Source organism: Cercospora beticola, chromosome 2 (genome assembly GCF_033473495.1).
Source record: "Cercospora beticola chromosome 2, complete sequence".
NCBI classification, from domain to species: domain Eukaryota; kingdom Fungi; phylum Ascomycota; class Dothideomycetes; order Mycosphaerellales; family Mycosphaerellaceae; genus Cercospora; species Cercospora beticola.
In genome coordinates, this window is record NC_088936.1 from 470,162 (window position 1) to 491,396 (window position 21,235).

General features: G+C 53.9%; 6 protein-coding genes across 6 annotated transcripts; 2 read left to right on the plus strand and 4 right to left on the minus strand.

The window, feature by feature from the left end:
* Positions 1 to 55: 55 nt before the first annotated feature.
* Positions 56 to 2,152, plus strand: RHO25_002340 (uncharacterized protein; the record flags this gene model as incomplete). The annotated part of the gene is made up of 1 exon (XM_023594809.2): positions 56 to 2,152. One exon carries the CDS (start codon positions 56 to 58, stop codon positions 2,150 to 2,152), a length of 2,097 nt encoding a protein of 698 aa, XP_023459744.2.
* Positions 2,153 to 6,194: 4,042 nt separating this feature from the next.
* Positions 6,195 to 8,046, minus strand: RHO25_002341 (mitochondrial 37S ribosomal protein uS2m; the record flags this gene model as incomplete). The annotated part of the gene is made up of 2 exons (XM_023594808.2): positions 6,195 to 7,963; positions 8,016 to 8,046. 2 exons carry the CDS (start codon positions 8,044 to 8,046, stop codon positions 6,195 to 6,197), a joined length of 1,800 nt encoding a protein of 599 aa, XP_023459745.1.
* A 350-nt stretch (positions 8,047 to 8,396) lies between these two features.
* Positions 8,397 to 11,168, plus strand: RHO25_002342 (uncharacterized protein; the record flags this gene model as incomplete). The annotated part of the gene is made up of 1 exon (XM_023594807.2): positions 8,397 to 11,168. The coding sequence occupies one exon, from the start codon at positions 8,397 to 8,399 to the stop codon at positions 11,166 to 11,168; it is 2,772 nt and encodes a 923-aa protein (XP_023459746.2).
* Positions 11,169 to 11,589: 421 nt separating this feature from the next.
* Positions 11,590 to 16,551, minus strand: RHO25_002343 (uncharacterized protein; the record flags this gene model as incomplete). The annotated part of the gene is made up of 1 exon (XM_023594806.1): positions 11,590 to 16,551. The coding sequence occupies one exon, from the start codon at positions 16,549 to 16,551 to the stop codon at positions 11,590 to 11,592; it is 4,962 nt and encodes a 1,653-aa protein (XP_023459747.1).
* A 660-nt stretch (positions 16,552 to 17,211) lies between these two features.
* SEC14 (cytosolic factor, phosphatidylinositol/phosphatidylcholine transfer protein) lies at positions 17,212 to 18,396 on the minus strand (the record flags this gene model as incomplete). Its single annotated transcript, XM_023594805.1, has 3 exons — positions 17,212 to 17,423; positions 17,478 to 18,103; positions 18,158 to 18,396. The coding sequence occupies 3 exons, from the start codon at positions 18,394 to 18,396 to the stop codon at positions 17,212 to 17,214; spliced, it is 1,077 nt and encodes a 358-aa protein (XP_023459748.1).
* Positions 18,397 to 19,105: 709 nt separating this feature from the next.
* Positions 19,106 to 21,010, minus strand: RHO25_002345 (uncharacterized protein; the record flags this gene model as incomplete). Its single annotated transcript, XM_023594804.1, has 1 exon — positions 19,106 to 21,010. The coding sequence occupies one exon, from the start codon at positions 21,008 to 21,010 to the stop codon at positions 19,106 to 19,108; it is 1,905 nt and encodes a 634-aa protein (XP_023459749.1).
* Between the last annotated feature and the right edge of the window lie 225 nt (positions 21,011 to 21,235).

Genomic DNA, 21,235 nt, shown 5'->3' on the forward strand with positions numbered 1-21,235 from the left:
TCGTGTTTCTATACCATCTTCTTGGCGTGTATTGTCGATTTGGCCATTCTGCGCCATGAACTCGGAACACATGGCCGATGACGACGCTGCAAGCGAGACGTCGTCTCTGTCGTCAGTGCAGTCCCCGCAAACCAGCTCGCTCGACGAAATTCGCGTCACAACCCGCGCTCCTGCTGCTGCCGCCTCCGCATTTGCTGAAGGTGTTGTTGCATCTTCCACTTCGGCAACTCCCGCACCTGCGCATGCTATACCAACACCCACGCCCGCCGACACAACTGCTAAGCCCAAGAGAGCACGCAAGCCTCGGGAACCCAAAGTCGAAGGCAAAGATGAGAAACCAAAGGAGAAGAAGCCTCGCAAGCCGCGAGAACCCAAGGTCAAGGCCGAAGATGGCTCTGCGCCTGCACCTCGCAAGCGCCAGAAGAAAGAGCCTGCTGCCATTGCCCCTGATGCATCTGCCTCTGGACCTCGTCAGTCCACACTCACCGAAATGGTCACGCAGTACCAACAGCCTGCTGCCTCCACAAGTGCACCTCCGCCGCAACCACAGCACATTCTGGCGTCGCAACCTCTGCAACGACCGAATCAGCCCGACATCTTGATACGCGACAGTCTTCCACCTGCATCAAAACCGCCGACACCGCGCCCGTACTCGAGTGGTCAGAACTTTGATCCGATCAGAGGTTCCATCCTCGGTGCAGCACCGCCGCAACCGCCGACGAAGCAGTCAAGTGGTGAACAATCTGCACCTCCATCAGCCGACACCTTTGCACGCCCCTCCGGACCTCCGCCTGCGCCGACCAGGCACACGAATGGTGAACCATCAGCACACCTGTCACCCAATTACAATCGTGCCTCAGCTTCACCGTCCATCAACAGCCTCATTGACCCTCCCAGCAAACCCTCACTCCCATTGTCGCACACCTCACAAACACCGACGTACGCACAACAGCCGCCTAGCTTTGTTAGTTCTGCACACCATTCACCTACGCCACCAGTGGCTGCACCCGCGGCTCTACCTCAAAAGGCATCTTTACCACTAACCTCTCCGGCACCTCCACCTCAACAACAACAACCTCAAGCGCAACCGATGCCGCAAACGGACGGCGCGATGGACATTGATGGACCTGTGTGCGAAGCGCCAATGAAGACGCAACCTTCGAAATCGTCGTCATCGGCGCCGACGCCTCAAGTCCAGGCCAAGGAGAAGAAGGCCGCTTCACCCAAGGCTGCTGGCACTGGACTTTTGGCTAGCAACAATCTCTTTGGCGGACCTGGAGCTAAACAAGAGTCAGAGATCCGCGGACCAAACATCGAGATTCGGATCTCGCTGAATCGAGATGGTGGTAACACGGTCAACATCGCACAGGAGATCTTCAAGAAGTACGGTCAAGACGCAATCAATCCTCGAGCTGCAGCACATCGAGCAAAGCTATTGCAAGTCGCAGCTGCACAGAACAAGCTCGAGGGAGGCTCTGCAGACGACATGTCTGTTGATTTGATGTCAGATATGGATGGAGACAGCAACATTGAGATGGGCGGCATGGATGACGAGGGCAAGTCTGCCACTGGAGCTGATGACGCCAAGCCACGCAAGAGGCGGAGGAAGGTCGAGGAGTACGACAAAGATGACGACTTCATCGATGATACGGAGCTCGCTTGGCAGGAGAAGGCCGCTGTGGCGAAGGATGGTTTCTTCGTGTACTCCGGCAAGCTTGTACCTGAGGGCACAACTGCGAATGTTGAGTCTGCAGCACCATCTGGCCGAGGCCGTGGCGGTGGACGAGGACGTGGTCGCGGTAGAGGCGGTACCACTGCTGCTTCGAGTGCTACTACAACTGCTACCGAGAAAGTGCGGGATCCCAACGCACCGACGCGAGGTCGTGGCAGCAGAGGTGGCAAGATTCCTGGCGCGCCTAGGAAGCCAAGGATCACGAAGGCTGAGAAGGAGAAGCTCGAAGCGGAGAAGGCACAGAGAGAGCGCATGATGAATGCGCCAGCTGGGACTTCGGCCACGCCCATGTCTACGACCAACTCGGCGACTCCGGCTTCCCTGGTTCAGCAGCAGCCGCCTCCGCAGCAGCCTGCTTTGGCGTCACAACATCACGTTTACTCCAATGGTACGACGGGCCAGCAAGGTGTACAGGTATAGGACTACCAGTCGCAGTAAAGTCAGAGCACGGATATCGATCTGCGCTACGACAGCCCGATCATCTTGTCGAAGAACTGCGCTGGCTCAGGCTCAGGCATAGGCACCCAACACCGCTGTGCTACTTCGACCTCTTTTGCTTTTTCTTTCTGGCGTCATGATACCACCACCAATTACTGGCCCTTTCACCCGCTTCTGAGGTGGTTATGCGAGTTTGGCTGTCTTTATGCGGACGAACAAGGGCAGGCGGACAGGCGCTTTCACGACACGTTTCATTTTCTCTGTTATTGCCTCAGCGAGAAAGCGAGAAGAGAATGGCGATGGACAGCTTCTCTGGTCTGCAGTTTCATAGACCCCCTACGGAATTTAGGGATTGCTCATGGTGTATGTATACTAAGTCTACTGCTACTACTGTTTGTTGCTACTACTGATGGGCTTACTACTGCTGCTGTTGCCGCTGCTGCTATCGCAGCTATGATTGTGGCTTGGGACATTACTGTAGCGTTGATAGCATAGCTTATTGCACCAAGAATTCAATGTGTGATCAAACACGACACGATTTCTTTTCTTTGAATTTTACGAATCTCACCATAATTTTGCTGACTCGATGGGTCTTTAGAGTCTGCTGTCGTTCGAAACATGGACGCAAACCAGTGGGCAACATCATGCTCTGGATCTGGCTGCCTTCAACATATCTCGCAAGCAAAGATCACAAACTTGATATATGAATCAGTCTTACCAACTCGTCACCGATCATCCTTGGCCGAGTGGTATTGCTTGATAAGTCGTCTCCGGAGTGAAGGCGCATAGTCCAAAGGTGACGAAGCTTAGCTCTGCTTGACGATCTTGGATCGTTGCTTGAGCTACAATCATCTAACTACGAGGTCAAGAGCGAGCGATTGTTTTTGCTTTTTTGCCTCTCTTTCGGTACTTTTACAGATAATACTGAGTGTAACATTGTAGAAGAGATGGTGGCTTCATGGTTGATTACGAAATTGCACGATACTGTAGCTAGGGGCTTCTCCGTTGCCGGACTCAGGATTATCGTTTTCTTATCCCTGTAGCAACTCTTGAGAGTACATGTATTGCGTCAAAAAGGAGCGTTGTAATGATCGTTCCTTGGTCTAGCGGTATATCTACAAGTCGTCTTCTCGGTAAGATGCTTAGGGTGGACGAGTGAGATTCGGGGGTCCAACGACACGATGTCGTTGCCTCGTCGAAGCATCCCTTGCATCCGCGCGAGCAAGGCCGATTGTTTTGCACGCCTTTTGCTACTTTGGAGGCTTCTCCGGTCATTCGATCAAGTGTGATCTTTCGACACTTTCGTGTTTCATGCAACGCATGTGAGAGTTCTTGAATGCTCGAAAGCAGACGTCTGAAACTATTGTTCTTGGTCTAGTGGTATGCTTATAAGTCGTCTTCTCAATAAGATGCTTGGGCTGGAAAGCGTTCGAGGGACCGTCTAGTCAGACCAGCGTTGCGTCTGCTGGCCTTCTTCTTCTACTCATAATGCGAGACGAAGGGCGATTGTCTTTACATTTTGGTCTCTGCTCTGGTATTGCTTTTGTTATATTGGAGAATGTGGTCCCATGCATCGAAAAGGAGCGGTCTAGAAGGGTGAGTTCGGCAAGAGATGTGATTGTGATTTGGCTTGATGTGTATCATGGATATCCTTTTGCTAGGAACGCATTCGTTCTCCCTGTCCCAGATGTGAGGGTACTTGAATGCGTTGAGAAAGGAGGCTTTCAACGATCGCCCTTGGTCGAGTGGTATGCTTGTAAGTCGTCCGATATTTGGGATGCTTGTGCTGAACACGACTGGATACAGCTGCTCAACGAGACTGAAACTTTCATTATGAACAAGCCTGTTGTTTCAGTTATTATGTCTAAGACCAAGGTCGATTGTTTTGCTCTTCTGTCATCTTTTTAGAGTGGTCAAAGAAAGGCCATATTTCAGCGAAGAGGAGAGCTTCGTAAATAATTCGAGGCAGTCTGCGAGGCGTACTCTAGGCATGGCCAACAATCCTTTTTGATACTTTTTTGTCGTTCCACCCATGCTGGTGAGAGTACTTGAAGGCGTTGAGATTGAGCAACTATAACGATCGTCCTTGGCCTAGTGGTATGCCTTCAAGTCGTCTTCCTAATAGACGCTTGTGCTGAAGGGATTTCGAGCGGACTTTACGACGACCTTATATGATAAGCAGGTCGTTGTGCGCAAATTCCAGCTCCTGTCCGCGAAGCCTGGAGCGATTGTTTTGCCCCTTTTCACTACCTTTGTCCAACGAAACCGCGTATAGCCCATGAAAGTGCGAAGGATAGAATGCACTCCTTCCCTTTTTCGTGACGTTCTCTCGCCCGCGGTCGTGAGGGTACTTGAACAATAATGCCGGAATGGATAGCAACGATCACCCTTGGCCTAGCGGTATGCCTATAAGTCGTCTTGCGGAGATGCTTGTGCTGGATGATTCGATACCGCAGCCTGACGACTTGACCTAGTCGGCCTGCGGTGGTGTTGAATTCAAATCGCAAGCTAAGGACAGACTGTTTTGCCTCCTTATCGTCCTCCTTAAGAGGCCTTTACCTACTCTTGTCCTATTTCTTTTTAGTGCTTGATCTTTGGCTGACTCCAATACCACGATCTTGATATGTCTCGATCTCCTCTCCGCCCGTGTAAGCCTTTGAGCTTTATCAGCCTCCTGGAGTCAGAGTCGCTAACGATAGTCCTTGGTCAAGCGGTGAGCTTGTAAGTCGTCTTTGGCATCCAGACGCTTGTGCTAAGGCTAGGAGACAGAGTTGCTGTGACTAAGATTGGCAGTCTTCAAAGGTGCGAATGTTGTCTGTGCAATTAGTGAGATTGAGGGCGATTGTTTTGCCCTCCTTTTGCGCTTTTTGCAGCAGCGATTACTATTGCCTCACCATTTATCCAATGCCTTCTCTTGCTTGGTCTCTCCAAAACCTTGGATTAGGATCACAGTGACCTTTTACTATCACGTGCCCGGAATCGTAGTCACCTTCATATAATTTCGCAACTTCTTCATCATCAACGATCGTCCTTGGCCGAGCGGTACGCCCATAAGTCGTCTTCTTAAGATGCTAATGCGAAAGGTGGCAAAGTCTGGTAGTTGCTCAACGATGTGCTGTCGTTTAGTCGCCGCTATTTCGTGACCTATGCGCCAGGTTCAAGGGCAATTGTTTTGCCTCCGCCTTCGTCCTTTTGCAGCGCCGTCAATTTTGCCCTGCCATTCGGCTTAGTCTCACTTAGCTGCTCCCGACACTCAAAGCACGACTTCGCGCCCTTCGATTCGTGGCCGCCACCGACTGATTATGACCTTCATTAGCGTTCGAGATTTATTGTCCGCAACGATCGTCCTTGGTCAAGTGGTATGCTCGTAAGTCGTTCTCTGACGATAATGCCGGCAATCGAGGTGGCGTTCAAATGGCAATCAACGATATGGCATCGTTACAGCCTTCTTTGCTGCACTTTCTGCTAGGTCAAGAGCGATTGTTTTGTTTCTGTTGCCTCCATTCTGCTCTTCTGGATGGCGATGAAACGCACGATTGATAGGGCCCCTCTCTCTCTTCTCTGACAACCTTTTGCAGTCCAGACCTGTTCTTACAACCAGTACTCGTTCCCGCTCGGGCGAGGCACGCCTGCAACATTGATATCCTTGTGTCCAGCTTTGGCCTGCAACGTCGTCCTTGGTCTAGTGGTAGATCCCTAAGTCGTCTCTGCGGGGCCGCTGGCTTGGTGAACACACGAACGGTACTTTCACGGGCGACATGTGGCGGCCGTGATATACGATTCGATCATCTCACGCTCAGGCGAGGTCGATTGTTTTTGCCTCCTCAATACCATTCCGATATGGAGGCCTGAGTCCGACAAGTGACTTATTCCCTTTTGCCTCAAAGCATACCTTTTCCTACTGAACCGAGAGAATGGGAAACGGGCTGACATCACAATATCCATATCTATACATTTCCTCTCGCCCACTCTTTTGATCTTGTCTGGATAATGGTATATCTACACCTCCCGTCCTGTGCCCTGTCTACTTGTCCTCCTTCTTCGCACTGTCCACGGCGTTGTCGACTTCCTTCTGACTCTCCGCATCCACATCCTGCACTTCTGGATTGCCCTGTTCATTTGCAACCTTCACCTCAGGCGCTTGCTCTCCAAGCTCTTTCTCTACCTCTCCAACCTGCTCGATGGTATCATTCGGCGTTTCGGTAGCAGCTTCCGCTTGCGAGTAGACAGGGTCGTCAGTGCCGGTCCCAGGCTCAGCTTTGATGCCGAATTGTGCTGCGTCTTCGGCGGAAGTATCTGCTTCGGCGGCAGGAGCGTAGGTCTCATTTACGAGGGACTGGTCAACAGCGGAGAGATCGGGCGCTTCGGCGTCGTTGAACTGGGCGTACATGTCGAGTTCTTCATCTGAGATGGACTCGGCGAGATCTTCGGGTTGCTGGGTTTCGAGGGTGTCCATCCCGCTCATTTGTTCTGCTGATGGTATACCTGAGGCGGAGGTTGGGATTTTGCTTCCGGATGCATCGGCTGCAGAGGCCGCAGCACTCTCGTTCTCGAAGAGGATCTTCTCGGCTTGGTCCAACAGACTCTGATCGCGCTCGTGTTGTCTCACATCGGTGCCTTCGAAGTCGTCTGGGAACAGAGGCTCGTCTTGTGAGTCGAGAGCCTGCTCAGCTGCAGCGAAATGTCCCGCGTCTGCTCTTGACTGAATCTTCATTCTCTGTGCGTTTCCTACAGCCCTGACACCGCCTCTCTGGTTCCGTCTCTCGCCTTCTGGCGGTTGTAGGCCATGAACAGCAGGGTATACGACGAAGCCACCGGGACGCTTTGATGTCGGTCGAGCGTCCCTTAGACGTCGCTCCTGTCCTTCTTGGCCCGCTCGTCCCAACACACCACAGATGAACTGCACGGCTCGTAACGAATCGTCGTTGGCTGGAATGGGGTATGTGACCCATGTCGGGTTTGCGTCGGTATCGATAATGCCCATGGTGGGAATGTTATTAAGGCCACATTCGTGCAGCAAAACGTAGTTCTCCAGTGGATTCAGACACACGACCAGATCAGGTTTGATGGCGGCTTTCGAAAACAATTGGTCCTGGAAGCCATACTGTTCCGTCACATCTTCATCCAACTCGTTCTTCACTCTCTTCTCGCATCGCCCTAGGATCTGTTGTCCGTTGGTGATGGTTCCGGGAATCCATTTTGTGAACAAGTGGCAGCCCTTTGACAGCTCGGCAGCCTTTACAACGGCACGCGCTTGTCCTTGCCGTGTTCCCACGAACAGGATCAGACCACCTCGTTCTGCCACACCTGATACAACCTTGCACGCCCTTCGCAAATGTGATGCAGTCGCGTCGGGAGAGATGATGTGAATGGGGTCGTGCTCGCCTCGAATTCCGAAAATGTAGCGTGCATTGCTGGGGTTCCATAGACTCGTCGCATGTCCGATATGTGTTTGCGCAGCGATCAGCGCCTCGAGTGTGATGTCTCGCGGTGACGGCGGTTTCGTGAGGAGTTCGTGGGGCTTGTAGTGCGGTGCAATGGTCGACCCGACGCCAGATGTGTACTTTTTGTTGTGCTGGAAAAAGGCGTAGTCGAGGGCGACAGGGTGATTCGGGTCGTTCAACGGGACAGAGCGGTCGACGACGGTATTGGGGCCGATGGTTTCTTTAGCCGTCGCGGCGAATTGTGGGATCCCTACTCGTTCGCCAGCTTCTGCGTTGGGCGATACTGTCGATTCGAGCGAGGAGAGGCGATTCGACGATGTGTGTATGCGCCGGGGGAGGGCGATGCGGCCTGCGCTCCATCAGCATCCATACCGCATAATGATACAAATTGTTCAACTCACCATGCCGCAGTCGCAGCGCTCGTACAATCATCGCGCTGTTGTGTTCTGTTTCTGATGCAGTCTCCAGCGATGGACTGGGCTTTGGGAGAACAGCCACCACTCCCACCTCCGCTGTCTCCGCAATCCGCGCCCAGCTTCACCCATTGACCGCGACAGCTTCAAGACCACCACCCGACACATCCTCTGGTAATGCCATGCAGGCCCTCACTGAGGCCTGCTCCCATTGAACAGTGTCTCTGGCTTACCGACGAGGTCATTACCGAAGCATGGCACCGCTTCCTACGCGTTTCCAGTGCGCACCGCACAGCGGACCGCCGCTATGGGAGCAACGTACCTGGTCCACTCGAGGCTCATCGAAGACTGTCCAAGCGGAGAATCGGAATGAGTGCTGCTGGTGCTGGTGTAGCAGCGGGCGGAGCTGATTTTGGCGCTCTTTTTGGCTTTGGAGGCTATGGAGGGAGGCAGTTTGACCCAGCAAGAGATCTGAAATGGAAGCCACCCGGCGCAGAGAAGGCCAAGAAAGATGAGCATTGGATGTTTCCGAAAAGTGTGAAAAGGAAAGAAGACATTTTCGGACAGTTTCTGGCCGTTGAAGAGAATGTTGATGCTGTGGATGTGAGCAGAGTTGCTTTTGACGAGCTGTTGAAGGAAGCACAGTCAGACATCGTGGAAGTGAAGGACCTGAGCCGAGTGATGGACTTTCTGCAGAGCACGGGCGATGAACCCGAAGCCAACAACATTCTACGACTTTGCGAATGGATGCTCGACAAAGAAGTGAGCAAGGAAGCCAAAGTAGCGATTGCCCACCTTATCGCAGACAAGGTCCGACTGCGAACTCTTCGCGATGAATACCTGCCGGACATTCTTACATCTCTGATGAGCTCCGCGAAGAGAGATTCGCCGTCCATCACTCGCATACTCGATGCCATGAAACATGAGACATTGCAGAACATATCCGGCACTGTGGCCAGAAGCCTGTGCGAGAAATCAGACCTATACGCCGGACCTTCGAAGAACCTCATGAATTGGCTATACTGTCTGCGTCGCTCTTCATCGTTCCGATGCGCGAATATTGTCGACTCTTGGCGCAATGTCCATGAAGTGCTGGCTTACTACTTTCCGGATCCTGCCCTGCTGGCTGGTCACCTTTGCATCTTCAACGCTCGAGCTGGAAATCTATGCGAGATGCTGCTTCGGCATTGGATCCCTAGATTGCCGTCACAGACATCTGGAAATCGTACAGATTTCCGAGGTAGCAAACACTACCACTTCAGTCATCAAGAACCGGATCTCGATGCCATAAGGGAAGAATATCTCCACTTCCGTTCGGCGAAAGCAAAGACCAGAGCTGGGAGGGCTCGCCAGTGGTCGGCTGAGATCGCGCTTCTTCATGCATTGCAGAGCAATGGCATTGCCTACGCCAGTCTCGCCATCTCCATGTTTACCATCTTGATGCGTGACTGCGGTGCACCAACACTGTTCTATCGTTTCCGTGAGCTGCAGAGACATCCAACACTCGGAGTGCCAACGGGACTCTCAGCTCCACTCGTGCGACATTTTTTCCGGAGCAAGAGCAAAGCGGGTTTGGCCTTTGCCTTGCGAGTGTTCAAAGCTTCGCCGCGATTGTCTCTGCACGACTTTCCGGACCTGCTTCTGCGCTGTGCAGCAGCGGACAAATTCAGCGCGTCCACCTTCTGGCACATCCTGCACCGAGAGACTCATGGCGATGCTCTTGCTCGCGAGCAGCGTGCCGAGCTCATCGAAGTTGCTGCTCTCAAAATAGCCACATCTCCTGCTGTCGCCCCTCGCGCTGCATATCGCAGGGTCTGGGAGATCTACAAATATCTCAGGCATCGTGATATGCCGATCACTCCGGTCATGGCGAAGGCCTTCGTTGTTGCGGGCATTATGCGCTCACTGGAGGAATATCAGCGACCACCAACAGCACGAGTGAAATATATTCTGCACGTAGTAGAGCGCATCGAGGGCGCTCAAGTCGCGGAGAAGCTCGACCAAGCCGTGTGGGCACTGTGGAAAGGGAAAGTGTTATCGGTGTTCAAGGAAAGATGGCGAATGATGGTGGCAAAAGCTCGAGAAGGCGTCCAGAGCGCTATTGGGGACACTGGCAAGAAGCACAGTGTGAAGTACAAACAAGGCCTTTGGATCAAGCCCCAAAACAGGGCTAGAGTTATGCAAACGCTCCGGAAAAAGAGGGTTATGGCCACTCATGGGAAGTGGCAGGACATGAGAATGAGCTCGCTGAACACTGTTGCTCCGACAACACCGTTCACGCCGCTCGAGGGTGTCGACATTGATATGCCGAAGGTTGCGGAGATCCAATCTCCGGCACCTTCATACAGTAAGACGTCTGTGGTGGATTCAGGCCCTCGCACAGATGTACCGCTTTCTGCATGCGAGTCAAAGGGAGCTGTCCCGCCAACAATCGCATTCTCGCCACTCGAGGCTATCGAGATCAATATGCCGGAGATCGCAGACCCGATATCCCCGTCCTCCGCATGCAGCAAGACATCTGCGAAGGCATATAGCCCTGCCCCGACAGCAGAACCGCCTGCCACACTCGAGTCGACGGGAAATGGCATCAAAATGCTACCAGCTATTCCTCTCCAGATATCCAAAAACGCTCTAGGGTATGGCGCATCGCAGCCAACGAAAGAGTACCCTGAAAGCAACTACTCCACAAAATCAGGACCACACGATTCACCTTCGACTTCACCGCTCCAGGCAGTGCCCACTGGTTCACCTTCAACCACCGCTTCACCTCTCCCAACCATCGACTTGGTCGCCCTAAAGCGTGAAGCCCTCCAACACGGCAACGTAGCCCACTGCCCCAGCACGAACAAATATTTCGTTCTAGCTGCACCTCTCAGATCTGACTCTCGAAGTGGAGAAGCGGAGGAAGATGGAGAACTCATCGAGCTCGAAATCGCGGCGGCACTCGTCAAAAAGCAGTACGAAGCCGCCAAAGTGGAGGGAAGACTTCCGACAGAAGAAGAACATTTTTTCAAGCAAAATGTCAGGAGAGCTACGAGGTTGACAAAACCAGAGAAAGGCCGAAGGAGAAATCTACGGAGATGGGAGAGAAGAAAGCAAGAGAGGGAGGCCGTCACTGCACAGGAGCATACTGCTGCGTGATTCATGTAGAATCAGTTGATCGGAGAACATTGACTGGAGATGCTCATGTGCAGAATCGTGGATGAATGAACGAATCAATTTGTGGCACCTGGAAAATCTCACTCTCAATCCGGTATGGAAAGAAAGCGACTATTACGAGACAACAAGTATAATGATACCACTACCATACAGAACCTATCTCACAACAAACTAGTAACACATGCATTACAATTCCACAGAACAAAAGCCCCAAGATATCGCTGACAATAACAAAGCTCCCTCAGAGATACCAAACACATATTATTGCCTCCGACACAAAGAGAAAGCCAACACATTCTCCATCTCTGCATCAAACATGCATCGGCAGCGGACCTGCACAGAATCAGTAAGCAACTCTGCTCTGCGGGAAACTTCAACGGTACTCACGACACAGGCAGGTCTCTTACACACCGGAATACAGCGAATCCGCAAGCCACTCGTCTCTCGGTTCATTCCTCCTCGGTCGACCTCGCGTACTGATGCTCCGGAACAACTCACTGCCACGATGGAAGAAGTGACGCAGTTTCTCCCCAAAGCGCTTGAAGTGGAATTCGGCTTTGCCCATGCCGGCCGCGTCGTACTGCAAGTGCATGGCAGCACTCTCGGATCGGGCTTCGTTAATCGAACCGGCGCTGTACTCGGTGTTACCTTGAAGGTCCAGAGATTGTGTTGTGCGAGGAGGATGCAGTTCGATGCGAGGAGTCTTGCTTTTGCCTTTGAACTGTGTGAGGCGCTTGCGGAAAGATGCCGTACGGTGACGCTCTGAGCTGTTATCCGAGAAGAACGAGCGCACCTCATCCAATGCGGCGATGGCGGGTGGAGTCAGACTGCTGGTCGGGTACCGGTCACCAGGTTTGTGGGAAAGTACTGAAGCCTGGCGAGGAACAGGTGACCCTGGCAAACTCTTGCCCACGATATCATCAAGGTTTGCGTTGCGTCCAGAGGTGATGCCAAACTTCTTCGAGATGGAACCGATGATTGACCTCTTCGACTTGTGTCTGAGATGAGCAGTGCTGACCCCAGTCAATTGCTCAGTGGTCACCGAAAAGCGAGATCCTGCGGGGGAAGCAGTGATGGACCCGATGTCAATGCCTTTGCTGCCCGTGGGAGATCTCGAGCTGCTCGGCAGATCAAGAGATCTGGTCTTGCGCTCCCGCAGAACATCGCTGGCGAAGGAAGTGCAAGTATGCGCCGGAGAAGGTACCGAAAGGTCGATTTCGATCTTATTGCCCGACCAGGGGTAGTTCTTGTCAACGTTCCACGGACGACTGTTCGGCTGTGACAAGATGGCAGAGCGTCTGTTCCCAAGTCGAGCAAGTGGGTTTATGCCCTTGGGAAGCAACTCCTGGACCTCTTGCTCAGTGGTGGGCGCTCTGGTGCGAAGAAGAGCAGACACTGGACGCGACACGTCTTTGCCGAGATCAACAGGCACAGAGACGGACCCGCTCAAGTATGACGATTTGCCATCCATCGAATTGATCCCAGAGAACTCGTCGGCAGAAGCCGAGCCCGGTAGTGGTGGGAGATCTTTGTTGAGCAACGCGTGAAGAGCGGATGGCGCGGCAGAGTCGTGTGTGCCATTGACCACGATTTCCTCGGCGCGCTCTGCGAGTGTGCGGAAACCAGCAGAAGTGCGGTTGGTGAGGACGGTATCTGGCCTGCCAAACTCATTGGATGTCCTGCCTGCTGGTGGGGTGTTGTCGGACGATAGCAAAGAGTCCAATCGCAAATTTGACAGATTGCGCAGCCCAGGAATGAGCTCAGAGATTCGCTCGGAGAGACCTGCCACGGATGGTATGGAGAGTCGACTGGCCTGATGTGCAACGTGGAGGAAGTCCTCTGGAGACAAAGGACGATTGCCGCTCATCGGATCTTCGTCCTCAACCTGGGTGTTCTCTTGTACCTTCACGACCGGCACAAGCGCCCTACTGTTATCCACGAAATCCTCCGTCCCAGACTCATCTTCGTCATCACTGGTGTCGACTTCTTCGAAGAAGCTGAAGTCCTCAGGCTTGTTGAAAAAGCTGGCATAACGATCGCGAAGAGGTTCCGTGCTCATCGGACGTTGTGGAGATGGGCAATGGATGCCTGTGAAATCGCGTCGACGAATGACGTCCATTGACTTGACTGGGCGCACTTCCAGAGCATCATTCAGCTTCTCGAAGAGATCTGTACGACTGAAGTTCAGTGATGGAAGATCTCTGGTGTCCGCAAGAGGCCGATTGTGCTTCTGAACAGTACGCCGAGATTTTGCCTTGTCACCAGAGTCTTGCAAGCGCCTCTCCTGCATAGCTTTGACAGCAGCGATGCGAGCTGGCAGTGCGAACTCGGCATGATTGGTTGCACGCCTCCGTTCCGGACTGCTCAAGTCTTCAATCGATTCTTCCTTCAGCCCTGGGAGCTGACGCAAGTGAGCACTGCCGAAACGAGCATGTGTGGAGTGATTGAAGTTGGACGTAATGTCCGCAGCACTGTCCCGTGAGGTCTTTTGCAACTGATGCAGGTCATCACGTGGAGCCGGCTTGCGAATGATCGACTTGTGCTGGTTGGAAGATATGTCGGATCTGGCTGGCTCCGCCTTCTTGATGTTGAGAGGTGCAATCTCATCAGCAAATGTGACGGAATTGCGACGACTCGGCCTAAGCCCTGCTTGCTTTGTAAAATGCGGCTGGAAGTTTGGCGACTCCTCTTTCGGCTTGTCAGGAGTCGAACGAGGTGACACTTCGATGATCTGTGGCTTGCCGACAGTGACCGTTGTACCAGGAAGAGAGAATCGTACGGCAACATCGGTGACCATGTCAGATGCGGACTGCAGTGTGGTGTCGCCGACAGTGCTCAGGTCACCGGGCAGTGAGAAACGGTTGCTGTATGTATTCGTGCCGTCAGTAGAATGCGGGCTAGGCCGATGGAGCTGGACGGACTTCGAATAAGTCTTGGGCGTCCGGGGAGTTGGAGGAATGAAGTCGGCTTCAGCGACGCGAGAATCGATTGTGGTAAATTCATGGAAGCCTGTTGGGGGTTGCTCTTGCTCCGTCTCGTTGCCGGCCACGTGCAAGGTCTCGTCGATGCCACGCGGATCTTCTTGCACGGGGCTGACAGCAGAGCAGCGTTTCACTTCCTCTCCTGGCTTCAATGGGCTCACTGGCGTCAAGTCTAGAAAGACGCTCTGCCGTGCTGATTCTATGCCTGGTGTCTTCTTGCCATCTTCCATCTGCTCCGTGCGAGTTGCTTCTTTGGCTGCCGCAGCTTGGTGCTGCAGTGTAACAGTATCGGCGTCGAGCGCAAATGGGTCTCTGGACTGAGACTCATCAGATGAATGGGTCGTGTCGACAGGTGCCTGGAAGCGCATGGCATAGTCCGCAGCGCTGGGCAAAGACGCCTCCATGGATGCCTCCGTGATGGGCTCATGAATCAGATCTTGTCGGCGTCTCGCACTGATTGCACTTTGGCGGGATGAACGGCGAGAATGGCCATAATGCGCTGACTCTTGCTTTATGGGGTCCGATCCTGTCGAAGGCTCATCACCTCGCTCAACAAGCTGCTTGATGACATTGGCGGTCGACTCATCGGGCTGTGCTTGTTCAAGTGTATTGTCAGCGGTCGAAATGCAAGACAGCTCAGCTCGAATCATGTCTCTTGTGATGCGAGTGGTGGCCTCCGTAGCGTCAAGTTCAGCAACCTTCACAGGCGATGCTGGGAGCTCGACAGGTGCTTCGAATTCCTCAATAATGGTAAACCGGGGAGTCTCATTGGCGGCCATCTCGTGCAGCTCAAGATCGGACACTTCACCCTCCTGCTCATTCTCCACGTCCAGCTCATGACGATAGAGTTGCATTGGATGTACCAGCTGCATGGCTTTGTCGTGCTCGTTTTGCTGTGCAGCCTCCAATGCGGCTTTCGACTCGAGCATGGCCTTCACGCGCTGGACAAAACCAGAAGGAGGTATCGAGGCGTGCGGAACCTCAGCTTGTTTGTCGTCGCGACCATCTACGTACTCAAAGTACTTGTGACCAGGCAGCATCGGCTCACTGGAGTCCGGTAGATCAAGCAACTCAGGCTCGATGAAGGCGGGATCAACCACCACGCGCACAGTCGTTGCATCTCTGGGCGTCGGAGGACTTGAAGAGTCCTGAGCTGAGCTCGCAGAAGCGGGATCAGAGGAAGGAGGACCACCATCAGTCATCGGCGTGTCAGTACGATGCGGCAGATTACGTGCCATTCGAGCTGCGTTGTGAAACATGTGATGTGCCATGGGTCCGACATTGGCAGGAGGTGGTGGTCCACGGGCCCTCGCTGGTGGAGGTGGTTGGCCATATGGTGGATAGGCATAACCAGGCGGATACTGGGGCCCGTAGTGAGCACGCGGTGGCATCTGAGGGCCCATAGATTGCAGCGGGTATTGCTGCGAATACGGTTGTGGCATTGGTGGTGGCATGGCCATCGGAGGAGGCGGTCGCATCGGACCCTGCTGATACCCATACTGTGGATGCGCATATGATGGGCCCGGCGAACTGTTTGCAGTACGAGGAGGACCGCGCATGCTCGTCTGCGAGTTGCTGTAGTCCATCATGTATGGAGCATTGTACCCATTGTAGGCGGTCATTGGCGGAGGCTGAGGACCGTGTGCTCGTCGCGACATTTGTGGTCCACCCATGTGAGGGCCAGCATAAGAGTCACTCAGTGCTGGCGAAGGAGAACGAAAGCCCGGCCGCTTCAGTCTGGTCGGGTAGACAAAAGGCGACCGGTTCTCCGGCATTGGAGGCACAGGGCCTGGCGGCATGGCATTCATGTGTCTTGGTTCGTGTCCTTGGCTCTTCAAACTGGCCGCTGAGCGAAGCCTGGGCAGCTGGCCAGTAGGCACGGTCGAACCCATGGAATAGGATCTGCTGTCTCGCGGGTCGAGATCTTGCAATGGCTGCTGCATTGAGATCGCGGGCTTGCCAGTGTGAAGTGGCGGCATCGACGGAGGCATGCTCTGCATGCTCGTGAGCGATCCTCGACGCTGGGTCATGGAAGCATTGTCCCACTGCGAGCTGACGCGTGAAGTCTGGGATGGAGCGTAGCTGTGATTCGATGAGAGACTGGTGATATGAGGATGACCAGAAGCCGACTGCTTCGATGTGTTGGATGGCCGTCCGCGGTGCCGGGCAGACGGCATGCCAGGGAGACGCGAGGTGTTGAATGAAAGTGCACCAATATCGCCCGTATCTGTTGAAGTCTTTAACATGCTCAGAACTCCTGCATTGGACCATGGCTCGGTCGTGCTCGTCGGTGGGGAGCGATGCTGCGAGCGAGACTGGCCAGAGACGTTGCTGGCTCGCGAGTTGCGTCCGCTCAGCGTGGACACGGTGTCGGTGAAAGGCATTGTGCCGCCTTTGCTGTAGCCTGTGGCGGAAACGAACGACGAAGAGGCGCTCTATCCAACTTTCCCAAGAAGACCAGCGAGCTGGCGAGTAATGCGTGTTGGCGGAAGATGGAGACGAGGCGAGGCTGCAGTGGTGCAAGAAGTAGTCAACAAATGCAGTGAAAATGGGAAAGACGAGCCAGTCTGCAGCGTACTGGCCGCGGCATCTCATCGTTCTTGCAGACTGTTCCTGATCAGTTGGAAGACATTGGATGTGTTCGGCGAAGGAAGAGCGAGGCGTTGTGTCGCGTAGGAGATGCCGAACGCAGTCACGACTGCTTCATGAAGGAGGAGCGTATCACTTCATCGAACCTTCCTGTGTAGTGGCCGTGAGCCGGAGTTAGCAACGTTGAACTGAATTGAGCTCTGGTCAAACAGCAAAGATGGATACGGCACCAAGTTGAATTGTGATACTGTACCATACAACGTGCATACGAGACCTACCACCCACAAGTGCCCTCTAAGCAAGCTGTCTTTGATGCTCTCGACTCTGGATATCATGTAGCCTCCCGTGCGCCATCGTCTTGCGCCTCACTATGCTCCACTATCCATGCTCACTGATCTTCATTACACTGTATGTATCTCTGGCACTTCAACCGAAATTTTCTCGATGCTGGCTCTTTACTGTGGAGCTGGAGCGCCAGTGTGAGCCTCAGTTCCTGGAACGCGGTCCCCGGCTGGGGCTGGTGCAGCGGTAGTGCCTGCAGGAGGAGCAGCAGCTGGAGCGCCTTCGCCGGTATGCGTCTCGGTCGCAGGGATCGTGTTGTCGGCGGGCTTGGTCTCTGTCTTCTGCGTCTCCCACTTCGCTGGCTTGGCAAATTGTGCATCGTGCCCTTTATGCATGTCAGCAATTCATCACCTCAATGAATGTTTCACATTATACTCACATGGACCGGCGTCGCTCAGCTGGCATCCACCAGGGCATTCGCAAGTGCCGCCAAACTCTTTGGGCAGATTCTCGGCCGGCACCTGTGCCAACAACTCCTTCTGGTAACCTCCACCGAGCACGTGGATCTTCGCAACGGTGACTGGGTCCAAGAAGCGCTTGACCACGCCGAAGACACTGCTGAAGCCCCAAGGTGTGTTGATGAGGTACAGCTTTCCGAGTCGCTCAGGGTAGTAGTCTTGGCTGATAGCCGAAGCACGCTGGACGTATCCGTAAACCTGGTTCATCTTCATCAAACCCACGCCCTTGAAGTCCATAATGGTGCAGCAGGTCTCGAGCAGCTGGCCAGCTTTGCGCGAGCAAGCGGGCAGACGGGGATCGGCAACCTTCTCGTACTCAACAACGAGGTTCTCCAACATGCGCTCGTCGGTGGTGATTTTCCGCATGGCCTCGAGGTCAATATTTCCGTACTTCTCAATGTAAACTGGTCGGCCATCCTTGTCGGTCTTGTGGTAGTATTGTGGGTAGTAGGGCAGCAGTTGCTCCTTCTCCTTGTACTCAAATGTCCTCACAAGGTTGTCCACACCACCTCCAAAGGTCTTGCGCCACTCCTCGCTCTTGACAAACCTGTATGTGGTCAGTCAGCTGTATCCCAATGCCAGCCCTCTCTCTCGTGCTTACATCTCCTTGGTCTGTTGGACATCAAACTTTCTTGCTCTCAAGAATCGCAGGAGGGTCAAAGTATCGAGTCTCTCGGTATACCCCTCCGACTCCAGCATCATTCGCAGCTGCTCAACCTGGGCATCTTGCTCTTTCGTGGTGTGGCCTGGGTGGCCAGGCTTGTTCTCAGGTGCGGTCGTTGGGAAGTCGTAGTGATCGTACTGGGGGTTCGGCTCGAAGTGTGGGTTCTCTGCAGCCATCTTATCGACTTTGGAGCGTCGCTAACGCCTATTTCTCTTTGGCTTCCTTGGTTGGGGGGAACGTGGACGTGGTCGAGCGGGAAAGTCGTCAGATCGAGGCCGAGATTTGACGATGTCGTGGTCAAAAGAGGGAGAGCGTTGGAACAGTGGGAAGTAGGTGAAACCAGGTTGATAGTCCCCTATGACTATGTCGAAAGTCGCAGGTCGGATTTGTTTACGGGGTATGAGGCGGTGGAGGGGAGGAGTTCACGAGAAATCCACAGTGGCTGAGGCAGGCAAAGGCAGGGTCGTTTCGGGCGCATGGCCGGCCGGATGACGTTCAAAACTGCCGACAACGTGGCGTTTACCGCCCACCGCGTCGTGCATGTGCCAGAAGCATTGGACAACACCTGAGCAAGTGACGAGGAATACAATTACGGTGAGCAAAATGGTCCCGATTCATGCGACGCGTCGTAGCAGGAGGTACGCGTCTCCTAGGGCACGACCCATTAAAGTCATCCTACTTTCGCACCCTGCATGTTCTATGTCTTGCCAAGCATTCGTTACATTGGCATCCACCAGCGGTCTAAGGAGATACAGCTGACTGTCTATTGAAGGTCGTGTCTGCCACCGGCAGTGCCCATTCTGTACATTCTGAGCCTCCGCGATGCTGCATTGCCCCTCCAATTCCACTGCCTTCCTCAACAACATCCAACGAACTCTTCAGCCATCAAGTACCGCCTCCCAGCACGATCTTCGGATCCACCGCACCCTCCGCGATTAGCTGCTGCAGAGTCCTCATGACGGGCTTGGGTGGGAACCGATAGTCTCGCTCATGTCCACTCTTGCAGCCCATCTGGAAACCCTCCGCGCTCTTGATTTCGTCGACCAACTGCTCCAAGACACTTCCAGCGACCTCATATGGGTCCTCCGACCAACTTCTATGACGTTCCGTTGCAACACCTTCATGGTCTTCGAGGACTTCCTGCACAAAATCGATTTCGGGGATTTCCTTGGACTCGAATGTGAGCTGACACTCGGCAGGGATGCGTTCGAGAATGTTTTTCAGCATGAGCTTCTTGTGGGGGTTGACGTCCTGCAGGCGCGCCGACTCGACAAAGCAGATACGAAGATGCTTGAGAGTCGTCAACTTTTGCAGCTGCTGCCAATGCACGCGATCGATCCAGGCATTGTTTTGTTCGCCATCAGCGCGGAAGTCCACGACCAGGGTCACTGATGCCAAGAGGGGTAACTTGCTGTTGGGAAGGAGTTGCGTGTCGATACATGGATAAGTCGAGACCTCAATTGCAGCAGCCACACAGACTGTGTTCTCGCGATAGAGTATACTCTTGGCTTCTTTGTAGATGTCCTTGGATACTTGAAGAATCTCGAGCTCGCTTCCGGACTCAACGAGGCGTTCCCTTGAGGGTTTGCATCCGCTAGGGGTTTCCAGACGTGAAAGAAGGATGAAACCAGTTGGTGCGAGCAATTCGACGTAGACTCGATTACGGAGCTCGGCAGGTAGATCCATGAAGCGAAAGTAAGTCTCTTCTTCACCGGTCAAGTCTTCGTATATGAGCAGATCTGTGTTCTGCCCATCTGCCGTATCGTCGCACTCGTCCATGCACTCTTCGCCGTCATAGTGGTCTGCTTCTGCAGCTTCCATGGAGTCCAACTCGCCGCGGCGAAACTGATCATCGATGTTGCGAAAAGCTCTGAGTACGCTGTTTGTGAGTTCAGTGATGTTGTACAGTGTCGACCAGCTCAGCGTGTCCCTTATGGTTTCGTCCAGGTCAGAAGGAGATGTGCGAGCATACATCTTGCCAATGATGATTTTCGCCAGCACGTAAGCGCCTTGCTCGTAATGTATGAAACCGTCATCCAGCAGCTTCCATTTGAGGGTGTCGCCGTAATGCTGGATGCGTGGGTGAGAGCGAGGAATCTTGTAGTCCATGGCGCGGAAATTCTTGATCCTCTCGTCAATGTCTTCCTCATCATCTGTTGCATCCGCTGCGTCTGCTGCGCCTGTTGCATCTGGTTCCGTGTCGGCACTTGGGGTGGGTGAAGGAGCATCTGGTGCATCCCTGTCGACAAGTCCGCCGAAGACCGACTCAATAAATGCAAGGACTTCTGGATCTGCGTTGCGAAGACTCCGCTCCAACACCCAAGCTTGTGTGCTGCTCTTGAGATGTCCCTTCAGCGCTATGTCTGCCGCAGCGTCCTTCGCAGCGAAAGGCGAGGCTTTCGACTTCCCAAAGCGCCGAAGAGCTCTGATGAGGAGGCCTTGTGCCGCATCATCCTGCACTTCACCGCGTGGTGCGGCGACTGGAAACTGAACCGTTTTGCCCCAAACTCTGTTCTTGCCAAATCCGACTACCGGTCCTGACGTGATCGACGTGGAAGCACTCGAGGTGGCGGGCGGCGGGTTGGCGGTGGGTTGTGCGGAGACCGGAAACTGGATTGATTTGCCGAGAACGCTGCTCTTGCCAAACGCCGCGGGCTGAGACGATGTGGTTGGCGTGGAAGGACTGGATGTCACGCGCGAGGAAGTGGCCGCCGAGAAGCTAGTGAAAGGAGATGTCTCGCCTGGAGCGGACAGCAGCGCTGGTGGTGCGCCCGTGAACTCGAACCGCATCTTGGATGTGATGCAGTGCGATGACTGGGAAAGTAGCAACAGACAAGAACGACGCTGCTGATATGTCCTCCGCGCAGGTGGCTGTTCACCCGCTAAGCCTAAAAGGGACTCACAGAAGTGAATGTCTTCGAGTCGGCGTTGATGGTCGCGGAAAGCACTCGCGCTTTCGTTCAGATCGGCGACAGCCGTAGTCTGTTTAGGAAAGAAGACTGGCCAAGGCGCAGT